The sequence below is a fragment of the Xyrauchen texanus genome, chromosome 34 (genome assembly GCF_025860055.1).
Source record: "Xyrauchen texanus isolate HMW12.3.18 chromosome 34, RBS_HiC_50CHRs, whole genome shotgun sequence".
NCBI classification, from domain to species: domain Eukaryota; kingdom Metazoa; phylum Chordata; class Actinopteri; order Cypriniformes; family Catostomidae; genus Xyrauchen; species Xyrauchen texanus.
The window spans coordinates 22,564,177-22,590,010 of record NC_068309.1 but is presented as its reverse complement, the minus strand read 5'-3'; the positions used below and the strand labels follow the sequence as shown (position 1 = coordinate 22,590,010).

The 25,834-nt window shown below is 36.0% G+C and overlaps 1 protein-coding gene across 1 annotated transcript in view; it reads right to left on the bottom strand.

Annotated features, from left to right (window-relative positions):
- LOC127627937 (complement factor B-like) overlaps window positions 1-21,233 on the bottom strand; it is a 45,051-nt gene extending 23,818 nt beyond the window's left edge. Inside the window, exons 1-16 of the mRNA XM_052104560.1 lie at window positions 21,078-21,233; window positions 20,251-20,472; window positions 19,967-20,152; window positions 19,657-19,830; window positions 19,400-19,495; window positions 19,152-19,285; window positions 16,707-16,857; window positions 16,279-16,410; window positions 15,959-16,051; window positions 15,601-15,738; window positions 9,479-9,573; window positions 6,585-6,711; window positions 6,331-6,469; window positions 6,155-6,234; window positions 5,836-5,942; window positions 4,498-4,630 (exon numbers count right to left, since the gene is read on the bottom strand). Coding sequence (XP_051960520.1) covers window positions 4,498-4,630; window positions 5,836-5,942; window positions 6,155-6,234; window positions 6,331-6,469; window positions 6,585-6,711; window positions 9,479-9,573; window positions 15,601-15,738; window positions 15,959-16,051; window positions 16,279-16,410; window positions 16,707-16,857; window positions 19,152-19,285; window positions 19,400-19,495; window positions 19,657-19,830; window positions 19,967-20,152; window positions 20,251-20,472; window positions 21,078-21,138 — 2,068 coding nt within the window. The 5' untranslated portion in view covers window positions 21,139-21,233. The remainder of the gene's footprint in view (window positions 1-4,497; window positions 4,631-5,835; window positions 5,943-6,154; window positions 6,235-6,330; window positions 6,470-6,584; window positions 6,712-9,478; window positions 9,574-15,600; window positions 15,739-15,958; window positions 16,052-16,278; window positions 16,411-16,706; window positions 16,858-19,151; window positions 19,286-19,399; window positions 19,496-19,656; window positions 19,831-19,966; window positions 20,153-20,250; window positions 20,473-21,077) is intronic.
- Window positions 21,234-25,834: the final 4,601 nt, after the last annotated feature.

Sequence of the window (25,834 nt, the reverse complement as noted above, 5' to 3'; positions counted from 1 at the left end):
ATGTAATATTAGATAACAAATGGGATAATAATGGGCTCATATAAGTAAATATGCTCTTCAATTTTTAAAAGGGGGAGAGACAACTTCCTGTAAATTTTGACATCAACAAAAATAATGTCACTTGATGCATGTCCTTGTACAGGAAAACCATGAACAAAACTATGCAACATAAAAGGAAATGCAACCCAGGATACATTAAATACAGGTTATGTTTAATCTATGGCAGGTCGATACTTGATGTCCAATGTAAAATCTGTCCTGAAGCAAAACCAGTTGATAAGCACTGAGTTAAAGTTACAGACAGGAGCTGTCTAGCCTCGCTGTCACGCACCTACAGTATATAGGCCTATTAACTGTTAATAATCATAGGACATTACTTTAAAAGCACACACAGCTGATGTTATTTTTCATTTAGTAGTTAATTTAACATGCTATGCTAACATGTAAACTAACATGCTTTAGTTATATAACATGTTATAGTTACATGCTATTTTTTTATCATGCTTATAATTCAGTTTATTATAATTCTGTTAGCTTTCTTATTTTTTCTATTTATATAATTTTCAAAAGGGAGACTTTTTTACACATATTTCAATAAAATAAATGGTTTCAAGTTTAAATTGTAATAAATTGTTTGCTCCAAAATAAATAAATAAATAACCCTTCTGTTTTCACTGATTTCATAATAACTGGTTGGGACTGTTTGCGCTACTGTTAGTGTAGGCATGCAAATTGTGGGTGTATTGTATGTAAATGAAGTATCGCAAAACGCAGTTTGGAATTTTCCTTAGAATTTGGTTGTTGTGCTAAGACGTTTCAATACCATGTCTTAACTCTCAAAGCAAAGTCCAAATTCTGTAACTGCATTTGTAGTTTGGATATTTCACCAGCAGACAGGAATAAAGTTCATGTCCAAACTATTAAAATATAGTGGAACATTCAAATTTAATTACGTCATTATGTCCCTGACAATCACTGTTGTAGACTTTTTGAGGGAGAAAAAATAAAAATGAGATTGTGTTATAGCCTACTATCTAAAGGTCATGGCTTGTTTTTTTCCAATTACTATCATAATGTTTATATTTAAAATTATATTTATGATAAAATTTGTATTGTTATTTTGAAATCACTGCAAAAGGGGCCAGTGGAAGAAGTTGGACAGAGTAAAATGTTTGGATTTGGTATGATATTTATTTACAAGATTGTGATGTGACAACAAAGTGTTCGTACAGATGCTTCAAAGTTAAATTCATGGATTTTCAAGGACTTTTCAAGCACATTCTTATTTGTTTTCAAGGACTGTGCTCAAGATGTCATTAAAACAAATTATTTTATTTTATTTAAAAAAAATTATATATTTTAACCACATTTAATTTATTTTTATTAAAAAAAACATGTATTATAGTAAAACATATCTAAATGAGCATCTTTAATTATATTTTCTCACAGTAACAATTCTTAGGTCATTTATGATGAAATTGATGTGCAATTGTAGTGTGCTGCCTTAAAACACACTTCACTTTCCAACAAAAGTGAATAACTGGGTCCGTATACAGTCCATATGACTCATGTGCTGTGTTTCATGTTTTCCAAAGTTACACAACAGATTTATGTGAGGAACTGACCAAAATTGCAAATGGTTCATTCTCAAAAAAATTTGACTTTACAACTTACAAAATATTGACATTTTCCATTTAATTCTGTTTTTGCTTATAAACGCTGAGGGTAAACATTTTGTAACATGTTGACATAAATTTTTATTCATAAATGACAACTTGGCTGTTGTTTTTTCTTTTATTATGTAATTTTGTTTCACGATCAAAGGTAACACTAAGTAATGAGTGTTAAATGAGTTACAACACCACATCTTGATGGTTTAATGGTTAAAATATTTTTGTGTGAAAATATTAGATAAAATGTGAATTAATAACCTTTTAACATGCTGGGAGAAATCCCTAAATGCATATTTAAGCAGACTCTGAACTTAAACCCTTAAAAATGATTTACACTACTTTTTGTATTAATTTTTTTTTTTTTAAAGACGAAAAAAAGTTTTTAACATTGATAACACCAATGCCATGAAATCAAGGGACAAACATTATTTTTAATTTATTAATAATAATTTTGTTTAGATTTTTTGCACACTTGTTTGGCCTTGCACTAATGACTTTATTAAAAATAAGTTCAAAATAAATACACAAATAACTTTACATGTCATAGAAGTGGTGTACCAGCTGAAGGGAAGAAGGATTTCAATTAGGTTTCAATTAACAATTTCAAATATATTTTCTAAATAATTAGCAAAACAGAGTCAAGCCATTTCATATCATTAAATGTTAGGTTATTATATTATTTTAAAAAAAATAGTTTTTGTTGTTGTTTTCGCTATTTGAAAGCTTATACATGACTAAAAAAGTCAAGGGACATGTTTGTCAACATATTTTGTTATTAACCCAAATGTTATCAGAAATAACCTATTTTGTGCGACACAAAGCTTTCTTTACACAAGGAGGCGCTAGACGGCTGACAAAACTGAATCCCCCATTGATCTGCATTCAAATCTCAGATCGTTTTACATCTCGTATAATTTTTTTCACTCTGGAGAGTAAATTGTAAATAAAACGGATTTTTTGCAAGAATTCATACTTGTTAAATACGCCACATCAGTATCTATAAATATATATATATTTTTAAATCCTCCAGTAATACTTGATTGTGATTGGCCCGTTCTGAAAAGCGCTGCCAAAAGTAACAGGTGTCACGTGACTGCCGTTTATGCGCTGCCTTCTTTAGCAGTGGTCTAGTAGTCTGTTTTCGTGTTTTTTCGAAAATAAATAAATAAATACATTTCATTCATTTAATTATTTAAGCAACGTATTTTACAGTTTTCTGTAATTCGAGAACTTTTTAAGTACCTCTTTGTAAAAACTGCAATTTTCAAGGGTTTTCCAGAACTTAAATTTGAAAAAGCCAAATTCAAGTACTTCAAGCACCTTATACGAACACTGTTAACAGAATTGTTTTCTGTTTCTGTGAATGAAGAGCCTAAATTTGTGAAATATGCATGGCAGGGGATAGCAGAGCTAGTTTTCACAGGGGGCAAATCGTCACCTGCTATTTCTCAGTAACTATAGTAACTAAATTGCAGCCCTTTAAATTAGAATATGTTTTGTTAATTCTATCTTCCAAACAAAAATTCCAATATCATCATATGTTTGCAATAGCTGTTGCAAGGGAACAATGGAAGATGATATTAGATTTTAATCTTCATATGCCTGTGTTGCATTTAAAGTATATTTGGAAAGTTCATTACTGAAGTGAAAGTTAATGTTGAAACATCTCATTTAAATTGTTCCCTGTTAATATCTGCTATCTGCTCTTAACCACCCTATCAAGGAATTTCTTAAAGGATGAACTAGACTTTTAGTCTGATAATCTCTCACTACCTTGAATTTGCTCTTTAGCCATATACCATCTGTATGTCTGATAAATTTGATAGGTTACGTACAGTAGAGTATAACTTTGGTTTAAGCTTTTGACTGCATTATGTGCAATCCACATTACACACTGCACCATTAATTGAAATGAACACACAAACAACTTTGTTTATAATTAACTGAATTTAATAGCACAATTTATAACATAAACAAGACCAGAACTTTTACTGAAAAATGTCTTAATATGATCATGTGAAAAGTAAGCAAGCTGTTCATTCAAACAGAACTCAGTTTCACACTTAGCATGCTATTATATATTTACAAGAATTTAAGAGGGTTTCCTATTGTGTCATATTCAAGGTACTTTTTAAGGAACGAGCGTATTTGTGGACTGAATAGATTTGTATGGTAATCTCTGGAATCTGCATCAGAAAGTGGGTTCTGGGTGTCTGTGCACTTGTCCTTTGTTCCCCAGCTCACAATACCAATCTATCAAAGGATATTCAGATATTTTTTAAATGTCTACTTTTACTCATCTTCTCTCAAAGTAGTTTTCTTCTCTCAAAGTAGGGGGCACCCTACCTAATAATCAAAACAAGCAAGTACAACCCCCCATTAATTATACCATGATCAATGGAAACATGGGTAAATGCTTCGTGATGCAACCCTCCAAATGTTTAAGCCAAATCTACACACTTGACACTGGATGAGACAACATTACAGTCACAGTCACAGTCAATGCCGTTTTCATAAAAATAAACGACAAATGGAGAAATGGGTTGAAATCTCACCTGAATAATTCGACCTTCTTTATCCACATAAGTGGCCCCACCAGAGTCACCTGTTACAAAATGGCATGCAGACACAAGGAACATTATAATTGCTTCATATTCATAATCATATTCAGATAATTAATGATTACAATGATTAATGATTACATAATTAAAAGGTCAGACATTTTGCTGATAACATTTTATTACATTGTAATAATAAAACCAAAGGTAGTAGATTTGAACCAAATATAAGCGGGGGCATTTTGATTGCAAAAAATCAAACATACCTTTGCAAGCAATATAATCTGTTGTTGTATCAATACCGCCGCTGCACAGAAAATTGTCTGTAATTATATCCTTTGCATTTGTTGATTCCCCAATTCCTGGCGCTTTTTTTGCATCTTCAACACAAGAATCCCGCTAAAGAGAAAGCACATTCACATGTGTTCATACTGTGTTTTTTATTGTTATTTTTATTGTTATGTTTAAGACACTGCAAAGGTGTCTGGTGGAAGAAGGAGAGAGTAACATTTTTGGATTTGGTATAATTTTTTTGACCACTTCGTTGTGAAGTATTTTGAATTTAGAAATATTTTTGGGTGAATTTATTCGGGTTTCAATAAATTAATAACATTTTTCAAAATCATTGTCTGTAATACCTGAGACTTTTGCCTTAGTGGCCACCAGAGGTTGCTAGTAGTTTAGTGACTTTTAGTTTGAAATTTTGTGTTTACCTTCTTGTGTCTCTGTTCCTGGTTCCTGCCCTGATTGTTTTCAGCTGTTTACCCCAGTGTATAAAAGGTCCTTGTGTTTGCTCAGAATTTGTCAGTTGTTGTTCCTTTTACCCTTCGTGGATGTGACGTTTGTTCTGTTCCCGTGTTTTGTTTTTGTTGTTGTTTTGTTCCTGTGTTTTCCAAGTTTTGTATCTGGACTCATTTTCTTATTACAGTAAAATAAGCTGCACTTAGATCCTGCTCTATTGACAATCATTACAATGTCGACCGGTAGAAGTGAAGTGTGCGCCAATACAATCACTGTTAATACTAGCCTTGATTTGTGTGTCAGAATGAAAATGATTAATAATACTTAAATCTGTATAATTTAACAGAGACTACATCCATATCCTGAACCACATTTTACATGCATATAAAAGAAATGTGTCCCATTTAATAAGGATGCCCAAAATATTGTAGGAGGAGAGGGAAATCTGTTCGCTGTCCTTTTCTGCATATCGCTGCCCCCTTTGGCATATTGCGGCACCGTTTTGTGGCCCATTATGCATAATGCGGCGGCCCATTTCAATTTATCGCGGTACATTCTGCGCCGTTTCATGGCCGACCCTTCGGGAAAAGTCCTGGTTCTCCCGATGGCCAGTTTGCCCCTGTCTGGTACTTACACTAGTAGTCACAGCATTGCCAGTCTCAGCCACAGACCATGCCAAATGGACCACTTATGGGCCATCTTAAGTAATTAGCACACAATGTCAAGAAGTAATGAAATAGAAGTAGAGTGCTAGAAGATATTTGTGCAGGACAGAGACTGTTTCATGACACTTTAAGCTCAAAAGAATAAAAGCTCTGTTGTAATCCTTACATGTCATATTCAAAAATAAACGACATCATTACCTTTCCTTTTAGCTTGATTTTGATATTTTTTAATATAACATCTTCATAGTCAACCATTCCTGATGTGAAATAAGCTTCCAGACTATCTCCTATTAGAATCTTTTCCTCTGTAACAAATACATTGAGAAAACTGTATAAGCTGGCAGGGTTGTTGGCATATTAGGTACATACACTCATTGCTGGGTACTGATTAAAAACTACACAATTTCAATTGTAATCAGTAATGTAATTTTTTAAATGTTTTGATTTGCTCCAAATAGATAAGAAGCATGTCTAAAAGTCATGGTATTTGTAACACAAAGAAGGGTTGGTACCTCACCATGTTTTTTGCATGTCCCTTCACTGTCTGAAAGTTTTAGTGCTCCATTTGTTGACTTGGTGCAGGGAATGCAGATTGGCCTGTACAGATACACAGAAGATTCTGTCATTAATTTAGCATATTTTAGCATACTCTTATTAAGGTAAAATCACACGTCGATGAGCTGTGCTCCTCACCTAAGATTAACACTTATGATTACAGCTTCTTCCAACTCTATAAGAGCTACATCAAATTCGTAATATTCCTGTATTTTGATGTGCTGTTTTGCTGTGATGTTATAGTCAGGATGAGTTATGTATTGTTTTACTTTTACACCTGAGGGAGACAAAGTAAATGTGATTAAAAAGAATAGTTCTACTGAGCATATGCAAGATTTTCTTGAATTTATCAGCTAAAAAAATAGAAGTAGCAGTTGAGAGCTTAATATTACCCTGGCCTTTTTGCAGTTTAACTAATATGCTCTGAGGTCTGTCTTCATGTCTGAAGCAGTGAGCCGCTGTCAAGATGTATCTGGAGGTGACTAAAGACCCCATGCATTTTGAACCTTTTGTGGCACGCTACATAAAGAGCAGAGAAGAAAGATGACATTTTATTTTTAACCTCTATTTTATTCATTTTATTTTGTAATCTCTGGAGCCCTGTAGCTATTTTTTCATGGAAAGGTATGTAAAATGTTCCTCTTTCCTGAGAGATATTGCTGAAATAAGTGTTGTAAGATATCTCACCGGTCTCTGTGACAGTTATAGACTCTGTAAACAACAAACAAAAATGTGTCGTGGACCGCAGACAATGACGCTTTTCGATCGTCAGTCATATTGCATGTTCTCATACGTTGTAGGTGCAGCAAATTATTGAGACTTACTGCCATTTCAAGCCATGTTGTCAATAACAGTTGTCAGCTGAGGGAGCTATTTTGCTGCTTTTTTTTAACAACCGTTTCTGCACAACGTCTGTCTTAATAGGCCTTTATTACAGTTCGTGTGTCGTCACATCCGGCTCCAAAAAGTAGCACTTTTGTATAATAAATTACCAGGAAAGTAGTACTTTATCAAGTTTTTTCTAATGCCTGATAGAAAAGTGAATGGATGCCAAAATTGCGATGCTCCAAAAAGCACATAAAGGCAGCACAAAAGAAATTCATGTGACTCCATTGGTTAAATCCATGACTTCAGAAGTGATATGATAGGTGTGGGTGTGAAACATCAATATTTGAGTAAATTCTTTCTAGAAATTCTTCTCCTTACCCAGTAGATGGCAATATGCATGAAGAATGTGAATCACCAAAAACACAAGAAGAAGAAAGTGAAAGTTAAAGTGGAAAGTCTGAGCAGGGAGGAGAATTTTATAGTAAAAATTGATTAAATATTGATCTGTTTCTCACCACATCTATCATATCACATCTGAAGACATGGATTAAACCACTGGAGTCACATGGATTAGACTACTTTTATGCTGATTTATGTGATTTTTGGAGCGTCAAAATTTTGGCAGTAATTTACTTGCATTGTATGGACCTGCAGAGCTGAAATATTCTTCTAAAATTCTTAATTTGTGTCCTGCTGATGAAAGAAAGTCATAAACATCTGGGATGACATAAGGGTGACTAAATAATGAGAGAATTTTAATTTTGTTTGAATTATTCCTTTAAAGCCCGATGTAGCCCCTGTACCAAACAACTGCTCTACCGCCTCTACTGTGGGGGGCATGATGCGCCAAGTGACCCTGCTTTTTTTGTGTTTTTTTACATTCCTTGCATTGTTTTGAAAATGTTTTATGCACAACGATAACTCTCTCAGTCTGCATTAAGGGAAATTTAGACCCCAATTTTAATGTAATTGTTTTTCATGCATTATGATAATGAAAATAACTTTTTCATTTTTAAATTTCTGTAATCATGACGCCCTTTCATTTATTTTTTAATCAGATTCATGTAGTGTTTACAGTATCATAGATAAGTGATCTATTTTAAAAGTTGACAATCACAAACAGTTATAAAATACCTAGATTTTATATTCTTTCTGGCAAACAGCCATAAAACAGAATGTAAATTACATTATGTGTGCCCACTACTCATGAGTACTTTTAAATGAGCCACTCTTTTACTCTTACTTGAGTAGTTTTTAGGACAGGTACATTTACTCTACTCAAACTAAATTTTTTAAGAAGTAACAGTTCTTTTACTTGAGTATTATTTTTCAGTACTATTTCCACCCCTGCACAGCACTTCATTGTGTGTTATTTACCACTTTAATGTGTAATAGTATCTGAGCAAGGCGATTATCAGCGCAGAGTTTTCCCAATTCATGAGGAGCTGTGAGCGATGTTCAGCTGACTCCCAGAGGATTATTGTGCTCAACTCAGGTCCGAAGAGACAGCGGTTAAGTGTTTTAATGTCATTGTTTTCACTATTGCAACATGCTCATCTCCCGTTTGTAAATGTAATATAGTCACTGGAACATTTTCATCTTTATGTTTTATTTACATTGAATTTGGTTGCAACTCACAAGTGGACGCTTCCCCAATCATCACACTCAAACCAAGAGGGTATAACTCCACATTTACAACGATTAAACCAGGAATTTTCTGTAACGGACTCTGGGATGGAAATGTTTCTTTATTTTAACATTTTTAAATGGATCTTATGTCAAACATGGAGTACATGAAAGCAATGTGATCATCATCGCAAATATAATCTTTACTCTGAATACACGTTTTGTTGTGGCATAGTCTAGTTCTAATGTTCTTAAATGTGTAAAGGTAGCCTACTCTTGTTTTTATATATTCTTGCATTCATCTAATAAAAAAATTTACTTACACTCTGCAAAGTGTTCCCTGCTCATATACGTACATCCTGATTAAAATAATTAAACAACATGACACCATTTTGCTTTACTTCAACATCCCTGAGTAATGATTGTTTGGTGAGGTAGGTCTGTTTAGATTAAGTATTTGAGATAAATTGTACATAAAATAGTCCATAATAATTCCACGTTGTGGGCACTGTCATTGAAACAGACTGCAACGGAAGATTTATGCTACTAAGCAAAGCTTCTGTTCTGCGAATGAGGAAGTGTAATAAAGGCCTATAAAGGATTTTGGAGTCTTTGGAGTTCAGGGTTTTGGAAAGAGGGGGCGTGGCAAATTACAACGGCTCAGTCGCGTGGAAGTAGAATAGCTAAAATCGCTTACAGCACCTTTAAGACAACAAAAAAATTGCACCCTTTGGAAATAATGGTAACCTTTCAGAGTTTAACATAACTAAATGAGAACACTAGTATGAATATAGTATGAATGTATAATATATGATAAAAAAGTTATGCTTACAGTAACATCAATCTGTGCCAACCAGGGAAATGCACGGCGTCCATTTGTTGCGTCAGAATCTTTAATCCCACACAATTCCTCTGTTGTGGCCTCATCTATTTCAAAAAGTGGATATATAAGAACTCATTTACTCATTACTTGATAAAAACTACAGAGTTCCTTGGGTTAACACCTAAAGGTACTCTCACTATTTTTTTGTTACACTGGACTTATACTGACATCAATGTGTATCAATGATATCAAAGATTGGATGGCTGGAAATTTCCTTTAACTCAATTCTGAAAAAACTAATTATTGGACCAAAAACCTCTAAAAATAAGCTTCTAAAATATAATTTGACTCTCGATGGATTTACTGTTACATCATTTTCAACAGCAAAGAATTGATGTGTTATATTTTATTCCAATCTGTCCTTGTAGATCAGCTTTCTTCCATCTCACAAATATTGCTAAGGTACGACATAAGCTCTCTGTTTTTCTGTTCATGACCTCAAGACTAGATTATTGTAGTGCATTACTGGGAGGATGTCCAGCAAGTTCAATAAATAAACTTCAATTTGTTCAAAATGCAGCTCCCAGGGTGCTGACTAGAATCAAGAAATTTTACCATATTTCCCCATTTTATCATCGTTACATTGGCTGCCTATTACATTTCTTATTAATTTTAAAAGTCTGTTAACTAATTTCAAAGATTTGAAGCTCTGCAGTACTACTTAAGTGACCTTCTGATAAGCTTTATTCCATCACGTTCATTACGATCGCAAAGTTCTGGCCTGTTAATAGTTCCTAGAATATCAAAATGTACAAAAATGTAACATTTTCCTAATTGGCTCCTTAACTATGGAATAGTCTCCCTAACACTGTTCGTGACTCTGACGTACTCTCTCAGTTTAAGTCTAGACTAAAGACTCATCTATTCAGACCAGAATAAACCTAATTTATTCATCAACTCATAGTTAAGCTGCATTAGTCAGGTGTTCCGGAACCGGAAACACTTCTCATATTCTATAATCCTCGCTAATATTCTTCTATTTGTTTCCCTGTCTTAACCAAAAATGTTAAGCTCCACAAGGACATAAAGGCAGCATAAAAGTAATCCATAAGCCTTAAGTGGTTAAATCGTCCTGGTTACATTCGTAACCTCCATTCCCTGATGGAGGGAACGAGATGTTGTGTCAATGTAGTGACACTAGGGATCATACTTGGGAGCCCCAAACACCTCTGATCTTTGAAAAAAGGGCAATGTGAATTGGCGAGTGGAATTTACATGCCACTCCCCGGACATACGTGTATAAAAGGAGCTGGCTTGCAACCACTCATTCAGGTTTTGTGCTCAGGAGCCGAGACAAGTTCCCGGACATTTCAGCGGGTAGTTCAGTGTTGTGGCAGGAGGGACACAACGTCTTGTTCCCTCCATCAGGGAATGGAGGTTACGAAAGTAACCAGGATGTTCCCTATCTGTCAATCACTCGACATAGTGTCGATGTAGTGACACTAGGGGTCCCTATACAAAACACCACAACTAGCTGAACTGTGTTACGTGGACTGGCGGTGTGAGACGGTCAGACCCTTGTGTGCCTCGTAGCCAGCGCACCCGGCTGTCACATAATCTCCCCCAACGCTCTTACAAGCATCATACAGTCCCCTGCACATCAGGAACAATTCGACTGCCCAAAAATAGGGACCCAGCAGCGGCAACTTCTCCTTTTTTCTCCCCAAAAGGAAGAAAATCGTTCAGCTGGGGGCCATATAAGATCACATGGTCTTACCGAGTCCCATGGTAGGTCCTACCCCAGGGGGAGAGGAGCTCTGCAAACACAGTGACTGGGGGCAGAGGGGCATCTGCTCAAAGACGACACAGGTTTACCAGTGGGGAAATTGTTTTGCGGGATATACATCACACAATGTTACCATTGGCAACCAGTGCACGTGGAGCAACTACCCCAGTACAGGGCCTTGTTAGCACACATACTGAGCCGGCAGCGAGTTTCTCCATAAACTCGTCTGCCACAGGGCTAAGGAGGAAGGACATCCAGGGTCCACAACTTTGTGAACATAACTGGGGTAAAAAGCACACGTCTTGGGGAGGGCAAAGGCGCAATGCGCAAGCGGTACACCTGGCCAGATGTCCCGGAGTGGAGGGTTCAGCCTGCGACTGGGCAACAGCACCCAAGGGTGGGAGCCCAGCCGAGTCCTCGGCATCAGACTGGACAAGCCTGCTCTCCGATGCTGCGATCGAAAGCTCATCCTCTTCGCGAGCTCCGAATGAGATCATGAACCCGCCCTGAGATGAGCTAGCAGACTCTCCCCAGAAATCGACTGGTGCACACAAGCATGCTGGGGAATGGAAGGTCCGTTGGGGGTTTCCCGGCAGAGAAGCTCCCATTGAGGTCCCTAAATCACCCCAGTGCTAACTGTTGTGGCCTCATACCGTAGGTAGAAGGATCGAGGCGTGGAGCCACTGGGGTGACTTTCCCTCTGATGAAGGAGAGCCGCAACCGCAACGTTTCCATGGTCATGTTCTCGCAATGCGGACATGAACCATCCACGAACGATGTCTCCACGTGTGACACGCCCAAGCACATGTGACGCGCCCAAGCCGTGAGACAGCGATCGTGGCCGTCAGAAGTGGAGAGATAGCGATCGCAACCAGGAATTTTACACCGACGGTAAGGCATCTTGGAAATTATGCTCTGTCAGTGCCACTCTTTTAGTAGGAAGTATACTCTTTTTTTTTTGTGGAAAGAATATCCTCTTTTAGCTGCTGAAGCACCCAGGGGCGTTCTCTGCACAACGGCGGTGCAAGAGGGGGAGAAACCGTTGCAATGCGCCATAAATCCAACAGCTTCACTCGCTTTTAGAGGTGAATGGACCGGCAGAGGAATTCAGCTTGCTGAACACAACTGCTTGGCTCCGAAGAAAAAATCTGAATGAGTGATTGCAAGCCAGCTACTTTTATACCCGTATGTCTGGGGAAGTGGCATACAAATTCCACTCGCCAATTCCCATTGGCCTTTTCTGCTCCCAAGGGACGACCCCTAGTGTCACTACATTGACACAATGTTGAGTGAGTGACAGATAGGGACCTTTGTCTTCTGAAGCAATAACATAGGTATAGGTGAGAAACAGATCAATATTTAAGTCCTTTTTTGCTATCAATCTCCAGTTTCACATTCTTCTTTTGTTTTTGTTTATTTAGATTTTTTGAGCACATCGCCACCTACTGGGTGGGGAGGAGAACATTTTGGTAAAAACTGACTTAAATATTGATCTGTTTCTTACCCACACCCATAATATCACTTCAGAAGACATGGATTTAACCATCTTATTGATTACTTTTATGCTGCTTTATATGAATTTTGGAGCTTAAAAATATTGTTACCAATTCACTTGCATTGTATGGACCTACAGAGCTGAAATATTCTTCTAAAAATCTTTGAGTTCAGCAGTCATACACATCTGGGATGACATGAGGGTGGGTACATTTTTCATTTTTTGGGTGAACTATCCCTTCAACTGTGTATAGTTTGTGAAAATTACTATTTTGTTTTATATTTTGTTTTTCATTATTTAACCACATTTTATCTTCTTTTTGTATGTACAAATTCCATGTATCCTGTCCTATCCATATGATTTATCATATTGCATGTGTGAAATGGCTTGTCATGTCAGGTACACATTTTAACACAAAATTCACAACATTGGAACCTAAAATTCTAAATACATCCCCTGCATCTCAATATTTAATTGCTAGAACTATGTAAAAAGTGCAGTGTATGTCTGAATGTGGTATTGTCTGATTTACCTCCATGGTCGTGGGGATAATGAACATTAACAGTGACAGAAAAATACTTGCTTACATTTCACGTGTTGCGCCAAGAAGTGGATCGGCTTCTTTCAGCTCGTTGTTGAAAACACATTTTTATTTGGGCATTTCTAACTTGCGCTGACTGATAGAGAGTGCGAGGGTCAAGTGGATGACATCATTCATGGATAAACATTAATGTCATTAAATGAGTTATTCCATCAGTTACACCTGGTCGGAGGCTTCTGTAAATATTTAGTTCATACGTAGGGTTACGTTCTACCTAAGTTTAATCGTGCAACGTTCAAATATTTAGTAGTGCGTAAATTGTGACTTAGTGCCCATTTACGCCACAACTTGGCTAAGTTGTAACTTATGTATAGTTGGTGCAACCGGACCCGGGTTCTTTCTGGATTTTCCTATGGGTTTTTATAATGGGGTTTTTCAAGTCATGAGTATAATAAGGTCTGTGGTAAACATTACTTGACAATATGTGGGAATTTTGTTTTACAACATAAATTACACACTTCCATAGCTCAAACGTGAATTGAAAAAAAAAACAATTATTTAACCTTTATTTAACCAGGTTTGTCTCATTGAGATCTAAAATCACTTTTTCAAGAGAGACCTGGCCAAGATAGCAGAACAAATTAGATCACACAATCACAAAACAAACACAAAAGAGGCAAAGACAACTCAAGTGCATTTCAATTAAATGAAAGTGCCATTAATTAAAACATTTGCACGTGTGGATGGACTCATGTTCTACAGTTTTAACATAACCTTTAAAATCATTTAAGGAAATTAGACACTGTAGTTTAAGTCTTTTCTGTAGGTCATTCCAAGTAGAAGGTGCAACAAACATGAAAGCCTTTTTGAACAACTCTGTCCGGGCTTGAGGTACATTCAATGAAATAGTTTTCTGGGATTTCAGAAGTAAACCAGGTATTGTCCTGCCCCTTAAATCTAAATTTACGAATAGGTGCATGTCTATCAATAATATCAAGAAAACTGTTTTGAAAGAAAGTCAGGGCTAATTCCACATCATCAATCAAGGCAATTATACTCCAGTCAAAATAAAATAAATCAAATGAAAAAAATAAAAAAAATATTTTGAAGCCGTATTGAATTATATACTTTTCCTAAAAATCACACTGCGACTTCAAAATTCACGTTTGATCTATAAAAGTGTGCAATTTATGTTGTAAGACAAAACTTCCAAACATAGTAATATAAGTAATATTTACCACAGACATTATTTTACTCATAAATTTAAAAACACAGAAAATATATGAAAATCCAGATGGAACCCATGCCAAATTGACGTCCTCGCTGAACAGTTCTACTGGAACAGTCCAGTCTGGCCTGCTTGCTTTTCGATACTCACGGTGTCACACATATGTGCATATTTACGATTTCGTCTGAAACTGAACCTGTGAGAGACAGTGTGAGTGACAGTTTGCTTTTTCCGTGCAGACGACCCAGGTTTGATTCCACCTTTTGTAATACTTTTTCTCATCCTGTTTGCTGTCTGCACTCTTAATAACTTTTTTAATAATACAATTATTATTTAAAATACAAATTTATATAAAGGTTGATTTTCTCGCATTGATTTGGTCATGGTGAAAGTCAGGGAGTTAAGAGAAAGGTTTAATCAAGGTCAAATTAACCATAATTTTACTATAATAATATTGTAGTATCCGTGTTTTTTGGCATTGGCCATAATTAATCTCTGGCAGGATTAATGCTGATATCTGGCTAGAGGAAGTTAAACTCACATGACATGATCAAGCAATTGGCCTTTTTCACTGTGAAAAGCCTTTCCAGGTGCGGCCAGTTATGTTCAGCTGTAAACTGTGCTTGAGGCATCCATAACAGATGACGCCAGATCTGCAGCTGCTGTTCGAGTTTTTACGTGTGATTTGATTGGAGTCACAAGACTCTCCCTAGCCAAAAACGTTTATAGATAACAATAAAATCAGGATAGGGAAGTAGTGAACACTGACGGTGGGAAAATAGTGTTGTAAAAGTACAGTTACAGCACTTAAAATGTAGTCAAGAAAATGTAAATGTGTACTATTTTTTATCTACTTAAAAAAGTACAATTCTTTGGAAAATTAACTCTTATATAATTAACTCTTTTAATTCCTGCTCAATCACTTATCCAGGACTACTGCTATAATTGATGAATAAACTGTAATACAATGCCCAGTACCTTAAAAGCAAATGAAAGTGTCTGTTACACATTAAAATAAATGCCCTTTTAACCTTTATCAGTGAAACAAATGTCTATAAATAAATATATAAAGACCACATACCAAGCATTTGGTCAAATGTCTCCTGCAGTTTGTACAAGTTTTGAAGCGAGAAGAAATGCTTTTCATTGTCCTTTTCTGACACTAAGCCAGCTGCGTCCACCATTTTCACGTTATCTCCAATTCCAAAGAAATAGAGATCTGGAAAGTGAGGACAGATTTATAGTAATATGAAATCAATAATAAAGATTTCTAAACCAATATGTGCACTGATTTTTGCATCCTGATTATCCTGCTTTTAAATGTAGGAGACTTGCAGAAGAATAAAAATGGTCAGCTAAACTTTCCATACAACAATTATTTTGTATGTAATTGTAAATTTCAACAATTAGATAAAAAAAAATAAACAAAAAGAGCTCACCTAGTTTATTCTCTCGTTTGGGATCATTTTGGATGACAAGATGTTTTATCTGTTCAACTTTTTGTTTGGGATTACCCCCCATGTTTGCTTGACCTATGGAGAAGGATGAGATATAAATTACAGTGGATATTTGACAATTAGTTTAAATGTTTATCTCTATTCTAACTTGTTACACATTGCTCATTTTATTCATGTATTCATTTATTTGTCCTGACAAAGGGCAAGGCCCTTAAATTGATTAACAGTAACAAAACAAAAAAATTACCTTGTAATTATATTTAATTAAATGAGGTTGTATGTAAATACTGTTAAGTCAATACCATCAGTGAACATGATGACAATATGCTGGGTCTGAAGGAAGCTCTCCTTATCCTTGATCTCCTCTATTTTCATACTCTCTAAAATTTTCGAAAAGGCTTTGGCAATATTAGTTCCTGATCGTTCTCCTTTACCTGCATAACAACACCAGATTAATATTGCTAGATTCTAAAAGCAAGTGACAGTCTTACATCTACATTCAATTTAAATTACAACATGAATTGAGATATTTGTTATTTTAGTAGTATACAATTAGTAAACTTTTTATTCACAGATTGTACAGCAATGAGCAGATGTGTTTCCCTCAATGCTGTGAAAGTTAAAACATAGTAAGTACATCCTTTCAACTGTAATAATAATCACTAAATATGATGTTAACCTGATCAATGTTTACAACAGGTCTCAGTGCCAATCCAAATAAAATACTTACTTTCATATTGAAAATTGTCCAGTTCATCCAAAACATTTTTTCCAATATTTCCATTAAAAATAGTCTTGAAGTTCCTCATAGTGACTATCGGAGTAACATCTGTAGCAAACATCAGGATCTCATAGTTTGGGGAGACTTGGTAATAACTTATCTTTTGGGAAGGAAAATTAATTCAGAGTTGGAAGACATTTCTGTTTGTTATCCAATCAAAATGCTGTCTATGTAAATGACATCATGAATACATACTGTATATAGCACAGTGCACTTGTGACATATGAAAATAAATTCAACATAAAAAAACATTTGCAACCCATTTTAATTCTGTAATGGGACACATTTCTGAGAGGAACAGGATATTCAATGATGGTGGGATTTGATTTAATCCATTGGTATCGTGGGCATTCTATGTCAAAATAGAGGCAGACCTGCAAGGCTGTATCTAGCTAAGTGGTATTAGCGGCCACTTAGGGCCATCTAGCCACCAGGGGCACCGCAAAGAAAAGTGTTTTATATATATACCACCCCTGGAGTCCTGAGTTTGAATTTTGTTGTCACTGTTGTTAACTTGTTGTTTTGCGATGTCCGGATGTGTTTGTTTCTCTAATAAAGTTAGCAATTTGTTGATTGTAGCCTTGTTTTATGTACCAAGTGTCGAGGTCTGTGCGTGCCATTTTAAAATTTGTTCATGCGATGAGCTTATGTGATATTATTGGTTTAAGACAACAAGCACATGGCTCTACATGAAATATGTTTATTGAAATGTGCATGAGATGCTCACAACATTGAAGAGTTGAAAACCATGTAAATAAAGGTAGCAATTTTCATAGGTCTAAGTTAACAGTGTTTAAGAAATCTTGTTATAGTTACTTCATTTAAATATGTAATGGTGAAATATGTCAAATTAATATATAATATGTACAGCTAACATGTTAACTCATGGCAGGTTGACATTTTAAATTAATTTAATTTACTTAAAATGAAAAAAAGCAATGCAAACACAATTTTTTCAGTTAAAAACACATGACTTTTACATTATTAATATCAATAATAAATATAGAATATGGGTATAGAATAATATATAATAGTATATAGAAATGTGCATTTCATTTATTTCACTCTGTTTATACATTTTCATGATATGGACCATGGTGGAAGAACACTTTATTTACAGGAATGCTCTAATTTGCTCATTTTTATTATTTTTATAAAGTTATCTGAAACAACTTGGACATTTTCTGGTGCTGTACAGCAAAAACAAAGCTTTTTGGATAGCTTAAATGTTAATTGTTACTTTTAGGTGTTGTTATGTCTATAAATAAAAAAAACTGATTCTACCTATTAATAAATAAAAAGGTATACTTGGTCAGAAATAATAATTTAATTATTTATGTCACAAAATGTGTCTGGTACTAATGAAATTGTGTAATGTGACTGTGCTGAAATTCTTTAAATTGCAATTCAGTAACATCCACTTACTCACTTAATCATTCAAATTCCAATTAATCTTCCCATTCAATTCGAACTTAATTCGAATTCCAACGTATTAATTGAAAGGGAGTTTATTCTGAAATTCAGGATTTTACACAACCTGACTACCACAGAAAATGTATTGTCCTGTTGGGGGCGGTCTCTGTTAATACATCGGACCAATCACAGCTGTTGTCGTCTGCGTGATACGAAGCACAGTTTCATTTTTGAAGAGGTGCATGTCAGGCTATGCCGTAAGGTTTGACGCAGAAGTATAAATCAGGCAGGTGTTTTGGCTCAATTAGACAGTAATAAGAGGCCCCCTTGAGGCCCGAGAGGGAAGGAGAGATTTGTAACTAGATGACAAACATGCACACACACGCTCAAAGGGTTTTTCATCATCATGAAGTGCACCTAAAAACAATTTATTGTTAATTTGTTTTACGTTTTGTGTAATGAATGTTTGATAATATATTCAAATTTGTTGAAGACTGTAGTGTGGTGTCATCTCTTTGTGTATTCAAATAAATCTTCTTATTCAAGTCTGTCGTTATTTGCTATTATTGCTTTAACTTTTATGACATTAACATTAACTGCCATTAAATAACTGTTTTAACTGGCGAGATTTTGGAAAGGCTGCATTTCCTAAACAGCAGCCAAAACAATGCCTAAATATAGCTATTTGGCTATTGGTTAACATTAACCTAAAGCCCATGAGGCCTAGGTGACATCAGCTGAAAAGGAAAGTTGTTTCAGAGGCAAAGCAAGTTATTATTCATGAAAAAAGACTAACAAGACAAAAAAGGCCAATTTCTTTTCTTTTTGGAATAACGTGCACTGGTGAACAAGCACAATAGGACTGAGAATGTGTATTAAGAGGGGTAAAGCAGGTAAATGTACATTTTATGTTGACTTTAAAAACGTATGACTATGCATAAAAGTACAGGTAAACCATTTCCCACAATTTATTTGACATACCTTTTTTATAAGTTCTTTGATGACCATTTTTGACTGGTTAAAATGTATTTTATCTATGCTATCAGATGCATCCAATGCAATGTAAATATCAAGTTTTCCTCTCTGATCCAATGATATTTTCTTCCCATGCTGATCTGAAGACACAAGGAATGCATGTCATATATGTTTAAATTTACTGATTTTCTGAGCATATACATTTTTTTTTTATAAAGATCTTGATCTTGAAGTTTTAAGACACACAAATGTACCTGACTCTTCATATTGTTGATGAATTCCTAGAGTTGTCTTTAGAGAACTGCTAAAAGCCTCTGATACTTCATCTGGGGTGTCATATGTGAAATCAGCTGCATTTACACACAATAAACAACAACATTAAAGGTATATTATCCACCAAAGGTAATAGTCATTAATTAATTGGTCAGCATCCTTTTTTTTTTAAATTACATGTATATTAATTATGTAATTCAATACACATTACACAAGGAACTTCCATGCAACAGATTACCGTAACATTCTGGCTCTGTCCCTGACCAATGGCCACCATCCTGACAGACTCTCTTTGTGGAACCAATCAGGACCAAAGGCTTATTACATTCATATGAGACTTCGTCATCAATATTGAACATGTGGTTTGTCCTTCTGGTACCAGGAGGAATGCCAGGATCAGGGCAGTGATCAGCTGTGAAACAGAACAGTGAATATTTTTGGATTTAACAAACTGATTTGTTGATAGAAACTGCTTTGTAACAGAAAAAAACAGATTTAATTGTTACTTAAGTACTTAGACTTATGACAAATTGACACTTATTACTCACAGTCACGTCCACAAATTGCCGTCTTTCCACTCCACTTCCCATTATGCTTGCAAACACGAAGTGCTGAGCCACGTAATGTATAATCGGAATGACATGTGTAGGAGATTTTGTCATTTACAAAGTACCTCCCTTTTATTGGAATCACATCTCCATTTTGAAAAGCACGAGGATCAGGACATGTGACCTCTAGGAAACAAACATGCATAAAGACATGCGAGTTGTTTTTGAAGCAGTCTTAAATTACAGATAAAAAAAAGCACAACACTCTTGAGCTTGATTCTTACTTTTGCACTCTGCAAGGTTTTTTGTCTTTTGTGTTGACGTTGCCTCCCAGTGTCCATTTTGACACAACCGTGTCTTAACAGTTGGATAATAGCCTTCTTGACAGCTGTATGTCAGAATACTCTCATGTGAATAACCGTTAGAAAGAACAAAGGTCCCTCCAGTAATATCAACGTTGTCCTTGGGACATGACTCATGTCCTTTGGACATGAAAGATGGAGCTCCTATATTGAGGACAACCAGATCCATGGAGGAAAACATTTAGAACTGTAAAAATGTTCTGTTATAAAGCTGAAAGGCACATCACAAGACAGTTTGGCAGTTGTTGCTGTTTCATCTCTAGATACACCGTCTTAGCCATGCAAACATGCAAGATGAATAAGAAGCCTTATAATGAGCCACAATTTAAGAAGAATAAGAGTTTAAACAGATTATTTGTTTGACACATTTCTGTTACAGAGTCTCCAAAAGTAAATGGTAACACTTTACAATAAGGTTCCATTCGTTAACATTATTTAATGTATTTAGTATCATAAACTAAAATGATTCATATATTTTTAATGTTAGTTAATAAAAATACAATTGTTCATTATTTCGTGTTAGTTAGTTGTTTTTACTTTTCATTAAATGTTATGTTAAATTAACATAATCCAAGATTAATAAATGCTGTAAAAGTATTGTTCATTCTTAGTTCATGTTAACAGATGTTGTAAACTCATGTTAACAAATGAAACCTTATTCTAAAATTTTAAACTAAATTTTGACATTTTTCATGCTGAAAGATGTTTTCAGTATGTATTGATCTTGAAATGAAGTCAAGAAGGCTTACCTGCAGTAAGAGGAAAAATCAATGCAAGAATCAACCAGTTCAATCGCTTTTTACGCTCCATACTTTTTATTTTCCAAGTTTTAAGCAAAAAAGAAATATAAAGCAAATTAACATGGGGGCATTTTTATAGTGGGGTCTCCAGAGGATGTTATTTACTTTCTGTGGTCAATGTTTAACTTCTAGTCAAAAAAAAAGATCAAGGTTCAAATGAAGAAATGAAGAGAATACCTTTTCATTATTTAACTATCATGGATCTATTTGCCATTTTTCATCAAAATGTAGCTGTATAAAATGACAGAATGAACATTTTAAGGTTAAAGACGACAATACGTTTTCCTTCTTTTGTCCAGAGAAAAATTATGAGAGGATCTATTTAAACCCTATTGTATTACACTGAATCTTGTATTAAAATATTCATCATCCTTCATAAAACTGTTCTTCTCTCATTAGCACTCCTTTATTGTATGAACACGTATTGATGCACTCATGGAATCGTATAGAAGAACAAAAGGTATGACAGAAAGGTACAGAAAAGGTATTTTTCACAAATGGACAAAATTGTTGGGAAGAGCTCAACGCTTTGATCTGAAATCTTTCCACTGAACTTTGTTAAATTCCCAGGTTTAACATGATTTGACTATGGCTTAATCAAAAAAAAAGTTACATACACATTCAATACTTGACACCAGACAATGGCAAACATGAGGGCTTAAATACAAGGACATGGTAGAACACATGACAAAGATGACAAATTACAAGACTAAACTATAAACAAGATATCAAGACTAAATTAACTTTAACCAATGAAAAGACAAGACTAATAACAAAGTAATCAGACAATGAACCAATGAAAACAGAGGGAAACATGAATCACATGACTAGGCAACACATGACATAAAACAGGAACTAGATTTTCAAAATAAAAGACATAAAAACAAGAACAAAACACATAAACGTGATCCCAAAACAAAATAGCAAAGTTAATTAGGGAGGGTCCTTGAATCGTGGCCTGGCACGACATGACGTGGGGCGTGGCGTGGTGAGACAGGGTGTGGGGCATGGGAACAAGGCAAAGCCAATAGAAAGTGGGGTACAAGGGGCAGAGCCGATGGGGCTGAGGCCCAAGGCAGAGCCCTAGGGATGGAGGTCCCCGGTGGAGCAGAGGCGGGCCTGGACCGTGGTACAGAGGCTTGCTTGTGAAATGGAGCAGTCTGGGGGTTGGCAGTGACATGGCCTGGCGCTGACACTGGCGTGGCTGTGACATGGCCTGGTGCTGACTCTGACGTGGCTGTGACGTGGAACTCAGGCTTGGCGGCCGTGACGTGGAACTCAGGAACAAGAATCAAATGACAAGGGAACAAATGACATAAAACAGGAACTAGATTTTCTAAATAAAAAAACAAGAACAAAACACATAAACGTGACACTCTGTAATCACGCAATATACTGTTATAATATTGTATATAACAATATACTATAACAATAAATTGATGCAAAATACCAAATTTCTTACTTTGTTTACATTTTAGATTATAAATGGCTTCCAGTGTGCAGTGGTTTGGTACAACACAAACTTACAAACATCATAAAGTAAAAGATAAGCATCCCCACACAACTAACTGACAGTGATGACAAAAATTACAACAACAGCACAAATAAAGTCAGCAAATAGCAAAAATAAAAAAATGCCTACAATATTAACCTCATTATTTATTCATGCTGCAATGCATGCTGGGAGCTAGCTCATCTTTGTTTGTTTAGACAGCTTTGTTAAGTGAGTTGAGATGGCAAATAAGCTTATTAATTCAACTTTAGTACATGTTAATAGAATCACAACTTAACAGAAGTTGGCTGGAAATTTTTGTTTTTTACTTCTATGAAACGAGAGTCCCATATTCTTTGAATTGATTGGCCATCTCAAACAATGACAAGCCATGTTAGACCACTGAATACATTAAAACAGGTCCGTAGCAAGGAATTTCCCCTGACTGAATATTGGTCTGGGCCCTTTTCAAACAAATCATTCAGTTAAAAATTTGTTGTGGGCCCACCTGTGGTCCCCTAGAATTGTTTCCCCCATTCATTCCATTAGCTGTGGCCCTGCACTAAAACAAACTTAAAGGTGCTGCAAGCAATTTTTTATGGAATGGTATGCAGAAGATTTTCCTTCTCCCTGAAAGATATTAATGAAATAAGTGTCCGGAGGTATCCCACCAATCTCTGTGACAGCACTACATTGTGTAAACAGCAAACAAAAATGTGAATTATTGATATAAAACAGAGAACACTGTTGTTGCCTCCGTTCCCTGATGGAGGGAACGAGACGTTGTGCCGAAGAAGCGACACTAGGGGTCTCTCTTGAGAGCCTCGCGCATCTCTGAACTTGAGAAAAGGCCAATGAGAAATTGGCAGACAGAATTTGCATGTACCTCCCCCGGATATACAGGTATAAAGAGAGGGAAATCTGCATCTGTCCATTCAGGTTTTGCACTGAGCAGCCGAGAATGAGGTTATGAATGAGGTTCTATGTGCATAGAACACTATCTCATAGTATATTATGTTTACATTTGGCATTTTTAGAAACTGTCATCTTTTTGCACTACTGTGTACTGGTGGCACTGCACTGTCTCTCAATATGCCTATTGTCCTGTAAATATTTTGTAATTTATTGTACTGTCCCGTACTTTTTGCACACGTTTGCACGAGCACTTTAAATAGGTATGTTATTTAGTCTGTGTAGTCTCATGTGGTTCTGTGTTTGTCCTATGTTGTTTTATGTAGCACCATGTTCCTGGAGGAACATTGTCTCGTTTCACTGTGTACTGTACTAACTGTATATAGCTGAACGACAATAAAAACCACTTGACTTGACTTGAGGTTCAGCCATAACAGTGGCTCGGTTCAGCATTGTGGCCGGGAGGACACAACGTCTCATTCCCTGCATCAGGGAACGGAGGTTAGAATAGTAACCTAGACTTTCCCCGTTTGTCGCTCACGTTGACGTTGTGCCGAAGATGCAACACTATATTCAATCACGCCATGCGCTGAACTGTGTACGTGCGCTGCTGATGCAGGTGCGGGCAGGCAGTTTCGTGCCAAAGCGACAGGCTGCGTCAGACTGCACATACCATTCCCCAACACCCCACAAATCGTCATAAACCTTTTAGGTTCCCGGCACCCTGAAGGGGAACAAAGCGACGTGATGGGAGCAGGCCACACCAGCCGCGCCTTTTCTCTCTATGTTTCTCACATAGAGTCAAATATGCTGGGGCCAACTTAACGCTATCATATGCATCAGGGAAGGTGTTCTTTTCAAACTCCTATTCTTTCAGGGGGAAAAGACCTCACGGAGACCACCACCTGCTCAGGCTGGGGGGAGGTAAAACAACCTTCTTTTACCAAACATTAAAGAAGTACTTTCCCAGTGATATGCACTGTCTGTAGTTGAAACTGACTCACACAGGGGATATTTCATAACACCCCTGTGCTGCCACTCTGCTTACTTTGTGCTGTTGCCTCATACTGCCGCATCTGGTAGGTGCTATTTTCTATCATGATTTCTGGTTATTTGTCATCTGAGACTGATAATAGCCTTTACTGCTCATTTAAAAATGTTATAACATATTAGTAAAATAGAATAGTGTATGACAATATGATATGCACTGTAATATTACTTTAGCTTATTTACCAAATTATGATTTTGCTTGATACATTTCAGAGGTTTGCTCAGCTTAATTTGGAAAATTGATCCTCTGAAAGTGAAGAGACAAAGGAGGAGCTATTAACAAATAATTTAGCTAGGTTTCAGATCGCACTGTCCAGTTTTTAAACAAAATAACACTCATTTGATGACCTTCTTCCTGGCCTGGGAGCTGCACTCTCCTTTGCCCTTAAAAATAGAATTTAGAGCAAATCCCACCAACTGTGACTGCAGTTATTTCATTACCACCCAACATAAATGTGCTTGAAAGTAATTTCTGACCTAATGCATTGCTGTATTATAGAACTTTTTAAGTGGTCTCATTCTGTGAAGGAATAAAAATGAAGGGCAGCATTACCTTGACCATTTATTTTGATACAGTGAAATAATTTTTATGTGTCTGCAAGTCATTTTCCCATAGGATTTGTTTTTAAGGGAAATTAAAAGGGGAACAGTTTTTTCCCCCCATCTTTTTTTACACATTAATTGTTGTATTTATTAATTAAAATGTTTGCATTTTTTTTTTCATCTATTGTATTCATGTATTCCGTTTCTTTTTGAAGAGCAAGTATATGTGCCATTAACTACTTCACAACCATAAAATGGATATGAAGCATAGTGGCTCTACATGCCTAATAAGACACTTTTTGTATTTTTGAGGGCTAAGGGCAACTATCTTTGTGTTTTGTATAATAATTTTATGTAATAATATATATACACTCACCTAAAGGATTATTAGGAACACCATACTAATACTGTGTTTGACCCCCTTTCGCCTTCAGAACTGCCTTAATTCTACGTGGCATTGATTCAACAAGGTGCTGAAAGCATTCTTTAGAAATGTTGGCCCATATTGATAGGATAGCATCTTGCAGTTGATGGAGATTTGTGGGATGCACATCCAGGGCACGAAGCTCCGTTCCACCACATCCCAAAGATGCTCTATTGGGTTGAGATCTGGTGACTGTGGGGGCCATTTTAGTACAGTGAACTCATTGTCATGTTCAAGAAACCAATTTGAAATGATTCGAGCTTTGTGACATGGTGCATTATCCTG